We start from the raw sequence: 14,090 nt of genomic DNA, 5'->3' as shown, positions 1-14,090 counted from the left end.
GTTTCAGAGTGGAGTGGTACAGGGCAGAGTGGAGTGGTATAGAGTAGTGGCGTAGTGTGCATTTGCAAAGAGTACAGTGTTGTAGTGTGGCGCAGAGTGGAGTGGCGCATGATAGAGTGCACTGGCATAGAGTAGGGTGGTACTGAGAAGAGCAGAGAGGCGGGGAGTGAAGTGGCGTTGAGTGGTGCAGCGAGTAGAATGTTGTAGAGTATAGAGATCTAAAGTGCAGTGGTGCAAAGTAGAATAGAGTGGCGGTGAGTGCAGTGACAGACTGGAATGGTGTAGAGTGATGTAGAGTACAGAGGCATGGAGTAGAATGTTGTAGAGTATAGAGATGTAAATTGCAGTGGTGCAAAGTAGTGAGTGTAGGTGCAGTGGCATAAGGTGCAACAGTTTTTAGTAAAGTGTTGTAGAGTGCAGTGGTTTAAAGTAGAATGGCATAGCGTAGAGTGCAGTAGCATAGAGTGATGCGGCGCTGAGTGGAGGGGCACAGAGTGCAGTGGCATAGAGTAGATTCTTTCAGAGTAGAGTAGAGTAGAGTAGAGTAATGCAGGGTAGAGTGGAGTGGTATAGGGTAGTGGCATAGAATGTAGTGTTGCAGAGTGGTGTGGCGTAGACTGGAGTGGTGCAGAGTGCAGTGGCCTAAACTGAGGTGGTGTAGAGTGCAGTGGCAAAGAGTGCAGTGGTGCATAGTAGAGTGGGGTAGACTACACTGGCATAGAGTAGAGTAGAGTAGACAGGTGTAGAGTGAAGTGGGGCATGGTAGATTAAAGTGACATTGAGTGCAGTGCCATTGAGTGTAATGGCACAGAGTGCATTGGCGAAGAGTGCAGTAGCGTACCGTAGAGTGGTGCAGAGTAGAGTGCAGTGGCATAGAGTAAAGTGGTTTGGACCAATGCGGTTAGAAGGGTACGCACTCCTTTTGATGTTTGGGTGTAGTCAAAGTCAATATAGGTAGGTGGTGCCCGTGGAGTAACACCTCCTGTACTTGGGGTTAAACAAAATTGTAGAACGCACTGTTTCCCTCGAGATCAGTGTCTCTCCAGAGCACTCTGTGCTAAATTCATCACATGATTATTCTCATGGTGTTTTAACGGGCCACTTGTTAAAACACCATGAGAATAATCATGTGATAAATTTAAAATGAACAAATAAAAAGAACGAATTTAATCATACAACAGAACTTTGTCCACATTTCATGAATAAATCATTGAATTTAGCACAGAGTGCTCTGGAGAGACACTGATCTCGAGGGAAACAGTGCGTTCTACAATAGAGTAAAGTGGCACAGAGTGGCATGGAGCTCAGTGGCACAGTGTTCAGAGTACAATGCTGCAGAATAGTGTGTTGTAGAGTGCAGTGGTGTAGAGTGGTGCAGAGTGAAGTGACATTGAGTACAATGATGTAGAGTATAGTGACAGAGTGTAGTGTTGTACAGTGTATTGGTTTTGAGTAAACTGGTGTAATGCGCATTGGTGCAGAGTGCAGTGGCATAGAACAGAATGGCGTAGTGTGGAGTGGCGCAAAATAGAGAAGCGTAGCATGCAGTGGCATTCAATAGCTTGTTTCAGAGTTGAGTGAAGTGGTGCAGAGTGCAGTGGTATAGAGTACGGTGTCACAGAGTTCAATGGTGCAGAGTAGATTAGCAGAATTGATACATGCTGTAACAAAGAGCCCTAAAGTGGTGAAGGGGGGGGGATGTGCGAAACCACACCCATTTTGGCTTTACACACTACCTGTTTCTTTTGACTGGACTACTGGTTTTGACAATTCACTAATCAGGTTCTCATTGCTTGCGCTTCCCTTAAAACGTAACAATGAGTTGGAAAGACTCATCATAAAGTGCTCTAGTTGGACAAGTGTGCACAGTACTTAGTTTCTCAGAGACAGGTCCACAACCTACATTTTGTACTGAGGATACCGAATAGAATAAGGGGGAGAAAAAGTCATGCTGGTTCCTTGTACTAGATTCAGAGACCAATGCAAAAACAACAAATGACGGACGGAATGTTGCACAATGGCAAAACATTCACCCCCAGTCACAGATTTGGGTTTAATTAATCGTTATTTTGCTCACCACACCACCCCAGTTCAGACATGGCCATATGCAAATCAGTCTTGACCCTGTGCCTTATGGGAACAGTCCAGCCCGAACTGCTAAGCCATGTCTTCCCTGGACCGGAATCAAGCATCCTAGGACCGGTTTCTGGCTATCAGCCGTCATCAGCCAGGATAGCTTGATTCCAGTGGCATGGAGAGCACGGGACTCACGTCTGAGCATACCCGTCCCTCTCGGGGTGACAAATGCAAAAACAAAAATGGATGGACAGAATGTTGCACAATGGCAAAACATTCACCCCAGTCACAGATTTGGGTTTAATCAATCGTTATTTTGCTCACCACACCACCCCAGTTAAGACATGGCCATATGCAAATCAGTCTTGACCCTGTGCCTCATGGGAACAGTCCAGCCCAAACTGCTGAGCCAGGTCTTCCCTGGACCAGAATCAAGCATCCTAGTACCGGTTTCTGGCTATCAGTGGTCATCAGCCAGGATAGCTTGATTCAAGTGGCATGGAGAGCACGGGACTCATCCATGTGGGAAGGGTATGCCCAGACGTGGGTCCCGTGCTCACTACGCCACTGGAGTCAAGCTATCCTGCCTGATGAAGGCGGATAGCCAGAAACCGGTCCTAGGATGCTTGATTCCGGTCCAGGGAAGACATGGCTTGGCAGTTCGGAATCTCGGTTCGGAACGGCCCATCGGGGCAGTTCCTTCCCAGAGATTCCCAATTCTTCTAATCCCTTGGACCTCCCAGGATGTCTAGCATCTATCACTACTCAAATGAGGAAAACGATTTGATTTCTAGAAAGGTGTGTAATAGTTATACTTGGGAATTCCTAGAGTTTTCTGGATCACCTTCCACACCCTCCAAACGCTTTCCAGTACCTTGTATCTTTTTTATTATAATACTGTGGATCTTTAAACACTTCTGGTGCATGCTTAATGACTCCTTTAATCATTGGCAGTATTTGCACAGATTTTTGGGAGTGTTCAAAAATCTTCCTCTGCCTCATCTGAATGCATGGTGACATTATAATAGATGGCAGCCCTATTAATTAAGTGTCCAAACCCAATATTGTCTTCTGGAGGAGAAGGTTTAGATGTATATGTATGTGGGTCAGGAAAATCTGGTACATCCTGTGGGTTTGGATACTCCCAGTCTGGTGAACCTGTTGGGTAGGGAAAAGGGTCATCTGGGTCTCTCCCTCCCCCCATGCTATACTCATCATCATCAACATCATGAGGAGGAGGAGAATTCTGAGGTGAAATGTTTAAAGGAAGAGGAGGAGAAGGAGATACAGGAGAAGAAGGGTGCATAGGAGATGTTGCAGAGTCCTTCTTCACAGGCACCTGAGGTGTAGGTGCTGTATCCGACTTCCTCTTCCCGTGTGGTGTAGTGGAAACATGTCCTGTTTCTGGATCAATGTAGATCCTTTTTTGTAAAGGATCTGGTTGGAAAAGCTCCTCTTCTTAAGGTACAGCCTTGGGTGCCGATTTTTTCGGTTCCGAACCGGTTTGTTGCTTGTCTTTAGCCTTAGGAGCTGATGTTGAGTCTTTTGGCGTAGATTTCGGCACTGAAGATATTGTCTTTAGAGCTGAAGCCTGTTTCGTGGACTTGGAAGCATCGTAAGCAGGCTTTGTGTGTTTCGGCATCGAGGGTATCGGCTTCGGAGTGGAAGCGGTTTTCGGGGCATCGGAAACCGGATTTGTTGTTGCCGGAGCGGCTTTGTCTCTCGGAGTCGACGGTTTTGGAGTGTCTTTCGGAGACAGGACTTTTTGTTTCGGTGCCAAGGGAGCAGGTGGTATCGGCACATGCGGTCTGCTTGGTATGGAGCTACCGAAAGGCTTCATTATTTTCTTCGGAGCGGGCTTGATGGCGGGGCTTTCGAAGTGTTTTTGCGGTCTCGACTGGGCCCCGCAGGCAGAGTGTTGACCTTTGCCTTCGATTTTGGTGTTTGGGCTCGGTAGGGGCAGTGATACTCACGCATTGACCCGAAGGTATGGAGTCATCGGAGTCATCTGCCTCGGATACGATCTGGAGATCATCAGAATCTTCTTCTGGGACACATGGACCTTCGTTGAAGATATGCACTGGTTCCGGAGCTGATCTCTGCATATCGAGTCAACTGGCCCTCCGATCTCGAATGACCTTTTTCGATCAAAAGGATGCACAGGCTGTGCAGCTGGATTTGTCGTGTTCCGGCGATAAGCACAGGTTACAGACCTCGTGATGGTCACTGTGTGGAAATTTTGCTCCACACTCATGGCATCTTTTGAATGGCGTCCTTTCCATGCGGTGTAGGCCTCACGGCGTGGGTGGGCCCAACGGCCAGCGACGACGACCAGAATCGAGCTGATGAATTCTAGTCAATTTTTATCGGTATTGAAAGTTATTTGGTGAAGTTTGAAGAAAATGTTTACACGTCGAAGTACTTGAAAAGTAGATTTCGAATCGGAGCGGAAAATCTAAGGATGGAGTCGATGCTCATGCGTACTATCGTCCAAGGAAGGAGTCACCTATCTCGTGACTACAAAGACTTCTTCCAAGCTGAAAACAACATGCAATCATCCGAGCCCAACACCAGGTGGCAATATAATGCACAGTATGAGATCTGCAGCTCATATGCCTCGAACATATCATTTAATTATAAAATATTTTAATAACCTTTTTAAAACGAACATTTAATGTAGCATATTTTTAAATATTATGTTTGGATCGAAGGATTTTTGTAACGTTAAATTATATTTATTTTTAAATAACTTAATTTAACATTATTTCCAATGGGGTTTTAAGTCCCTATCTCCATTATTATCAATGGAAAGGGTGTTGCAGTATCAGTAATTGGCCAAGTGTGGTGCTGGACTTATTACTGGTTCTTTTTGCAGCAGTAACTTACACTCTTAACTTTGGTTCCACCACTTGTTTCAGGGGTGGAGACGTAAGCCTACACATTTCAGTAAATTTACACTCAAATTTTGTTAATAGCCTACAGTAGTAAAGTGTTTTTAAAAAATGTGTTAGTAGTATGGAGATCTAGATCAATGTACAGATAGCATGTTATAAACATCAATGCCATATACTGTTGCCCGGTTATGAGAGCGGCTTGGTGTGGTTCCAGGTTCATAGAGCGCATCCCTTAGGGGGCACCTTACAGGAGGTAATCTTACATTGTAATCCTGGCTCTTTTGGGACCCTTTGTACCCCACCACCAAAATGGTCCATTTGAGGTTGCATCCTGTGATCACATTACTACTTTTTAGATTTACTTATTTTCTGAAACAAAACAAAAAGTACAAACGTATTATTGCTATTTGACAGCATCTGGCGGTATAAGCATTCTCCTGTAGGTTGTATTAGTAAGTCTTTCTTTGACATTTAGACATGGTTTTGTTACGTGGTGCAGCGTTTCGTATCTTTAATCTCTGTAGTCCGTTGGGGTGTGCCTGAGCGGGGGCCTACGTTTAAGACGGACCAAGAGTGCGGGCCTCGCTCATCTGCTGGGCCTCCCAGGCATTGGACTGAGAGTCTGCTGGATCTGAACATATGTGTGTATGTGGCTCAGGAGTGCCTCCCCAGCGTGAGTAGAATCCTGGTGTTATTGTCGCTATGCGACTACTGGGGAGGAAACGGTGGGGGTGGAGGGGGAAGCCCTCCTGGAGTACCGCGCCATGTGGATGACCCTGTTTTGTCCCTGGAGAAGTCAGTGTTGGTCCTGTCACAATGATTTGACCTCTGTGCACTGTCCAGCATAATACCCCAAGTCTCCAGGTCTAGGCCTGCATGGTCATCTGTGCAGACCGACCGGAGCCGGCGTGCTTTCGCTACTCCCCATTCGCATAAATCCGTCCTCCATTTCTCAGGGAGAGGGGTTGGGGGGGGGGGAGGAGTAGCCGATTTCCAGTGAATAGATACACGGCAGTTCGAGAATACCAGCCCAAGGATAACAAATTTATGCTGCATATGAGTTGTGGCCTTGGGAGTCTGGAGTAATCCCAGGAGACATTGCTTAATTGAGGATTCAATTGAGAGTTTCGTTGCTCTTCGCAGAGTGTCGAGCACACTGCTCCAGTAGGAGTAGAGCATGGAGCAGTCCCAGGTCACATGGACTAAGTGTGCCGGGAGGTGCCACATCGTGGACACTTAGGTGAGAGCGATGGGTCAAACCTCGCCAGGCGCACGGGGTCATGTAGCTGCAGTGTAGGTAATTGAACTGTGTAAGTTTGAACCAGGCATTGCTCGAAACATCATGAAACAGCGCCAAGGCACGTTTCCATTCCCCATCTATTAATGGTGTCTGGGTCAGGTCCAGTCTGTGGTCCGTTTTTAGGGCCTTGTACAGCCCAGATATTAATCCTGAGAAGGATCCTGGGTCTAAGATCGTGCACAACGTACTTGATTCCACGGGTTCACTCAGGAGCGTGGTCCAGATTTCGTGAAATGTGCGATACTGGAGGAAATGGCCCTCCAAGACCCCATAATGTTCCATGGCATCATCAAAGAAGAAAAAGGAGTCGTTGAGGTACAGATCCTCCGCCATGGTGCAGCCACCTGCACTCCAGCAGACATCATCCATTACAGATTGTATCTGACAGTATCCTGGGAGCCATTCCAGTGGGAGCGTAGAATAAAAGCAAGCACCGTAGATTATTTTCTATTCAGATTTGATTTTGTTTTTAACTAAAGATGTGGTCCACAGGCCGTCAATGGTGAGACTTTCCAGGAATTACACAATGGTGAATGATAGCTTTAAAGGGATACTGTTCTTCTTCTTTCCCCAGTTTGGGTGGCGTTATAAGATCCAGCGTTTTGACAGAACAAGGGAAACCCAAAAGGAATCTCACTAGGGTCCTTGGGCAGTAGACTATTGTACAGAACAGGGGACCCTAGTAATTGAGGATCACGTAAATGATAGACATATACTTAATAGTATATATGACCTCTGCCCAGCCGGACAGGTTTTTTATTATACAATTTTTTAGTATTATTCCATATAACATTATACAAAAGTGGGCACAGCCTGTGACCCACAAAGGACAAGACAAAACAAGTGACACAAACAATTATGTAGAAACGCTCAAACGCGGTCTGTACTCATTCATTGGTTATACAGACTAGATTACAATCATAGCAACCCATTGTTGTTCAGTATTTATGAGGTCAAATCAACATATGGTGCAGTTAGGTCGACGACGTTTCGATGCAGTTACAAAATACTTGCATCATCATCAGGACAGAAGATAATATGTCATGTTTGTCTGGAGATTCTATTACAAACACAAAGCCTCTCGTAATGACTTAGACTGGGTCCATAGTAGGTAGAATTTCGACACAGCATTAACCAGATGATTACGCTTGTCAAGGCGACTAGAGGAGAAATTAATTCAGCATTTCCATGCGTATATTCTAGGTAGTCGGAACTTCGTCATAAGGATTTGTTATTTCAGCATGATGGCTGGACGAGGGGGTTCTGGCGGTGATCGCCGCCAGAACCCCCTCGTCCAGCCATCATGCTGAAATAACAAATCCTTATGACGAAGTTCCGACTACCTAGAATATACGCATGGAAATGCTGAATTAATTTCTCCTCTAGTCGCCTTGACAAGCGTAATCATCTGGTTAATGCTGTGTCAAAATTCTACCTACTATGGACCCAGTCTAAGTCATTACGAGAGGCTTTGTGTTTGTAATAAAATCTCCAGACAAACATGACATATTATCTTCTGTCCTGATGATGATGCAAGTATTTTGTAACTGCATCGAAACGTCGTCGACCTAACTGCACCATATGTTGATTTGACCTCATAAATACTGAACAACAATGGGTTGCTATGATTGTAATCTAGTCTGTATAACCAATGAATGAGTACAGACCGCGTTTGAGCGTTTCTACATAATTGTTTGTGTCACTTGTTTTGTCTTGTCCTTTGTGGGTCACAGGCTGTGCCCACTTTTGTATAATGTTATATGGAATAATACTAAAAAATTGTATAATAAAAAACCTGTCCGGCTGGGCAGAGGTCATATATACTATTAAGTATATGTCTATCATTTACGTGATCCTCAATTACTAGGGTCCCCTGTTCTGTACAATAGTTATAAGATCCAGCAGCTGTTCGTGCAAGGGATGCTACAAAGAGATTGCCATGCACAGTCTGAGCACCAGAAAGCTTTGTTAGGGCAGGCTGATGGAAGGCAACATGAATGTAAATAGTTTTAGGGCCAACACTTACATATACAAACTAAGACGCTTCAACAACATTATTTAACTCGGTGTCACAACAATGATTTCAAGGGCCTTCTGACACACAAATTGGTACAACAGTGCTTCGTGGCCCCATGTTAGGAAGGGAAGGATTAGCTGTAATTCTGTTATGATTAGGCTTTCAGCTAGCACAAGCACATCAGCAGTTGTGCCTTTGTGCAAGCCTAGTGTATTATTACAGTGGATTTTGTTCTTCAGTCAAAAGGGAAAAATGAAAACTGAGGAAGTACTAGCTAATGACAATGTGTGTTGGCTAGTAGGCTAACAGATAATAAACTACTTCCCGTTTGAATTTCGAGCCTAAAACTCAGCATGAAAAGATCCCAGATTGGATTCTACATCAGTTTTCTGTATTTGTAATGTGAGGCAGAGGCCCCAAATCCCCACAGTTGAGAAAGCCGACAAGTCCAAAGGCAAAACGACAGGCAAGACTCGCTGTGGCACTGGTGCTCCTCCAACGTCAGGCGTGATAAGTAGGCCTCCATGCTGCACCAGCCACAACCTCACATCACCTGCTGCGTAAACTGCCTCTGCAGCATGAATTCAATGCAGTCTCCTCCTCCTTGCTGCACTGGTCCATGGTCCGCCTGACAACACCCAAGCAGGCTCCGTGGAGCGGTCTCCACAAGGACGTAGCAGGATGCGCACCATGCCTAGATGGTGAAGGCATATCGCGTTCCTTCCGGCCCAGCCACAACACGTTCAACAGAAAGTGTAAAATGGCAACCTGCAGATCCCCTTGGTGAGTCCTAACAAACCTCCTGCGTACTTCCTCTCGAACTGTTATCATCTCCCAATGTATTACTTATAAGCAACGCAACATATTTTGGATCTCCTTAATATACACGGGCTAGGTCACTTTCTTGAAGGCCAGCTCCTAGAACAGCTGCAGCAAGCCTTGGCTCTCCAGGTATATACCTGCCACTCTAAGTGCAATGCTCTAACGCCAGGGCAAAGTCTTCCCCTTACGATACCCAAAATAAATTAGCCTGTGGCCAAACATGAGGACCACACCTGCAATTATGCTAGGAAGATACTTCAGCAGACTAACACCTTTAGAGCAGTGTATAACACCTATCATTCGGAGGCTTATTCAACTAAAAATGTAAGCTATATTGAAAAGTGCCAATCATATAGGCACGTCCATGCATTTTACCAGAACATAAGTTACTTGTCATCAACTGATGATGGTCTTTAGGCGTAGCTGAAGGCGTGCTGGCAGGTTTTATAGCAATCTGTAGCAGATCTCCTTTGAGTGGGCTTCCAAATGTACCGCCATTTACATTACTTAAATGGAACATCATTATTTTGCTGCCATATTTATACACACAACTTTTTCAAATACTTTTTTCAGGCATGTAATAACTACTTTCTTTTCTGCATAGAGTACAATCCTTCCCCATAGCCCTGAGGCACTCGGACTTACCGTTTTGGTCCGGCTTATACATTCCTTGAAGTCTTCTAGCTCCAAAGCACACTCCTTCACGGCGCGGGTCTGACCGATGCCGTGTGCACACTCCACCCACTCCTTCTCGAAGGCATGGCATAAGGCCGGCCGTTTGTAGGGCTGCTGCGAGCTCTGCAGAAGGAGCCATTTGTCGACGTCAATTCCCACCTTACTTTGGAGGTCCAAGAAAGGCATGGCTGAGGACAGAAGGATAAAGGGTTCGTCAGACACAGGACCAAGCGTGGCTGTGAAACATAGACGGGCTGCAGAGATTCACTGAGATGCTTTTTGAGACAAGAAGTTGTGCATGTAGGGTTGCGCTTTTCGGACTGCAACACCGCACACGTTTTGCACTTACTATTTTACCATGGCAGAACAGGTAATATACAATGATGACCTTGTGTATAAACGCATGAAAAAAACAATTAACTGTTAGTGAATAACATCCTGGATGTAACTAGTTGTTCTTCTTCAGAAATTGTTTGTATTAAAAATAGGGATTTATTTCGTACTGACTGGTATGGTTGTCAGCAGGACTCAAGTCCTAAAAAAGAACGGCGGGGGGGGGGGGGGGGGGGGGGGAGAAGAGAGACTCACCAAATTAGGCAAAATGGGTGTGACATCACCACAAGTGACATCACTGTGTGACATCACAGGAAGTCACATCACAACCTGTGAGATCGCAAATGGCACCACAGGAAGAGGCATCACAAGCCATGACCTCTCAGGAAGTGACATTAGATCTTAAAATCTCACATATGTTTAGCAGGTCTATTAGGAGTACATTTGAGCGCATTACAATATTGAACACATTAGATTTTGCATTGGGGCTGTGCCAAAATATTGATGCAACTCATACGCAAAATCTGGGCCTTAACTAATACATATATTTTTATTAAACACTGCCACAAAGAAATTGGCAACGAAGAGAAATGTGGCAGTAAACATGTTCTGCTTAATTGGTTGCAATGTCTATATTTTAAAATATCTTTTGGGATCAAGGCACCTGCTGCAGAGATCTTGGTGTGCTAGCTTAATCTCAGGGAATAATAATAATGGTAACCTAACTCAGGAGGATAACGTATTTACTGGAGAGATCTGTGTTTTGCCTAGAACTGAATCAAAGTAGCTTAGAGGGTTAATATGTCTCCCGCAAAGCACATTTCATAACACACAGATGACAGATTTTGAAGTAAATGGGTACGTGGGTTGCTGCGGTTCTTGTGTTACTTGTAGTTCATATATTGTAATCCTTCTAATATACCAAAGTGAGGTATGAAGGAAATGAGGCTCCCACCCCTTGTAACCTACACTGTCTTATGTAACACATCCTTTATATTGATGTACACACATATGACTTACTGTCAATGTATAATGTGCACGTGTGATGTAAAGAGCTCTGACACGCCACATTGGGATGTGTAGTGGCACAACGCTTCCCAATGCAGGGTGTCGGAGCACTTTACATCACACGTACACAAATCACATTTTAAAAACCACTTTTTTGTTTTATTTCTTTTATAGTGCTTTAGCACTACTATAGTGCTAAAGGGCTATGAAAGAAATAAAATAAAATAGTGGCATTTAAATTGTTATTGTATAAATACTGGGGCGACCAAAACATCTAACATTCTTACAGTATATGAATATCTCTTATACACAGGGACTGGACAAAGCCAAAAGCATTTCTCTCTTCAAATGAAGTGATACGCGTTGTGTCTTTGTTTCCCCTCCATTGTATCTGGGTGCGAGGCTCTCTATAGATCCCAGCCAGGATACTCCAACAACAAGCATCTACAATGCAATCGGCCTCGCATTTACAAGCGTTTGAGCTATTGGCATTGTAAATGGCAATGCATTTTATTTATGTTTTGGTTTTTGAAACATAAATAAAAGGCATTGTCAATAGCTTAAACTCTCGCAAATGCGAGACCTACTGCATTCCAAATGCTTTAAGATATCTCTAAGTTGCCCCCTTCTGTCTCCCAAGGCCCCTGATTAGCTGTCCGTTTGCTACAAATTAAATAAACAAGCCGGTGGTCAAAACCACGCACAAGAGTCCGTCCTGCCCTCCTGCAGTAAGGGAAATTCATTAAAGAAAATAGTGCTTACAGACTTAAGAAGGCGTACCCATGTAACAACCGAAGTAAAAGGTCTAGTCCTCTTGGGAGGTTACAAATGAAGACAAGGTTGTACTAAGGAGGGATTAACAATCCTAACAACGAATCAGAAGCCAGCATTTAGGAATGACAATGAAACAAGCCAATGACAAATATTTTGTATAGCGCGCTACTCACCCGGAAGGGTCTCGAGGCCACAAATATGGGCAGCAAGTGGGCAGGGCTTCAAGTACATACTGCAGTAGAGCAAGGCTCGCAGAGCAGTGCATGCCCGGCCCAGGCTTGACCTAACAAGAGGCCTAACAGCCCATTAACTTCGGCCTTTGTTATGGGCCCAACTTGCTTCTGATAAGCTCTTTACAGGGGCGGATTGGCAAGGCGGGCATTCGGGAATGGGCCGAAGGGCCGGTGCCTCAGTGCCCTCTGTGGGCCGTTTTTTTCTCCCCTGTCCCAGTCCACAGAGAGTGGACTAGGAAAGGGGAGGAAAAAAACGGCCCACAGAGTGCACGGAGATAGACAGAGAAAATTAAAGCAGCCTCGCTGTGCGGCCGGACAGCGATTGTCAGCTGTGGCCTCTCCTTCACCCCTGCCAAGCAATCAAGCTGAGGCTGGGCTGGGGAGGGGTGATTGTTTGCAAGAATCGGCCTCCCTGGGGGCAAGGTGTTTCTCAGGCCTTTGAGCCATTTGCACCTCGGCCCCCTGGCTCCCATGCAGCCCAGAAACGGTGTTAGTTTTAACACCTCGCCCACAGCCCTTCACATTCAGGGCATAGTGGGCGAGGAAGAATGGGTCTTGCTGTGGGGGCCAGGTGATGTTTGGAATCTTTTTATTTTATTTATTTATTTATTTAGTTATGCGATTTTATATAGCGCAGACTTTACCCAAAGGTGTCAGAGCGCTTCACACAAGGAACAGCAATAATACATGAGGAGAAAAATTACAAGTGGACAAATTACAAAAGCAAACGTTAAGTTACATGAATCAAAAGTAACAATAGTGAGCAACCAAAATACATGAGGTAGCAATCGGTACATTACAGGAGGAAAAAGTGATATTTGTGCAGGTTACAAAAGCGTACAAAGTACAAGTAGAGGTATAATACTGCAATAAATGGCAGACACTCCAGCACAAGAACAAACGTTACGTAGGCAATGGTGGCACTTGTGCAAGTATCTAAAGCAAACAAAATTGAGAGGTAGCATACAGTGTGATACCAGAGAAAAGTGACGTGCGCAAGTTACAAAAGGGTACCATACACAGGTACAAGGGTAATACTACAGTAAATGGTAAACACTCAAACTGCCAGAACACACTGGGAAGGCACTTCCCATGCACCAGCTGCACCTCAGCCTCCCCCCTGGCTAACCGGCTACCTTGGATGACCCAGAAAGCTGTGTTTTGTGCTCCTCTGCCAGGACATTTTCCCGAGGCCTAGAGGACTGATTAATTTACTAATTGCAGGGGCCTTACCTGTTCATGTGCTCCTGAGCTGAAGGTCTGGGGAGGGCTAAGTAGGTTAGTAATAGCAGGGGCTTTGCTGCTTTTCAGGTGCTCCTGTGCTGGAGGGCTGGAATAATTTTGGGACAGAAAGGGGCCTTGCTATTTTTTTTAGTTGCTCAGCATGTAGGCCATTGGCACCTTTGCCCTGTGTCCTGTGCAAGAACAGTATCCTCCCACTTCCATTCCTTGTCTGTGCAAATAGTGTTTCATGAAAGGGCACGCCCCTTGAATGTGGGCCACGCCCCTTAAATATGGGCCACGCCTCTTGAATGTGGGCCACTTTTATCGTCAGTGCCCGGGCCGAATTGTGATCCCAATCCGACCCTGGCTCTTTACCCGTCCGCACGTTGCTGCCCGGGACAAAAAAGGACAACGTGCAGACGCTGCAGAAAGTGTCCCAGTGTCTGAAAATGACACTGGGACCAGTTCAGTATAGTGAAGTGGCAGTCCACTGATAGCGGGCAGCTTTGCAGAAGGGTAGACCGCGCTTATCCTCTAGAAATAGTGAATAGATAACATCTATCCGCTTATACCCTTCAATCGAGCCCTGTTCTCAGAGTTTGTAATAGCCACATAATGTTCCTACGCTGCACCTTTAGTCACTTGATGAGAGGCTGTTATGTTACCTTGCTGCATAATTTGGTTAACCTGGCCATGTAACTTAGACCTCCGTTGCCACATTATTCCAGACCAGT

General features: G+C 45.3%; 1 protein-coding gene across 1 annotated transcript in view; it reads right to left on the bottom strand.

Moving 5' to 3' along the window:
- Positions 1-14,090, bottom strand: part of NDUFS5 (NADH:ubiquinone oxidoreductase subunit S5) — a 74,921-nt gene that overhangs the window by 31,714 nt on the left and 29,117 nt on the right. Inside the window, exon 2 of the mRNA XM_086955742.1 lies at positions 9,755-9,972. Within this exon, the coding sequence (XP_086811868.1) occupies positions 9,755-9,970 (216 nt within the window). The 5' untranslated portion in view covers positions 9,971-9,972. The remainder of the gene's footprint in view (positions 1-9,754; positions 9,973-14,090) is intronic.

The sequence above is a fragment of the Lissotriton vulgaris genome, chromosome 2_1, assembly GCF_964263255.1.
Source record: "Lissotriton vulgaris chromosome 2_1, aLisVul1.2, whole genome shotgun sequence".
Taxonomy (NCBI): Eukaryota; Metazoa; Chordata; class Amphibia; order Caudata; family Salamandridae; genus Lissotriton; species Lissotriton vulgaris.
This window is presented reverse-complemented; position numbering and strand designations above follow the sequence as displayed.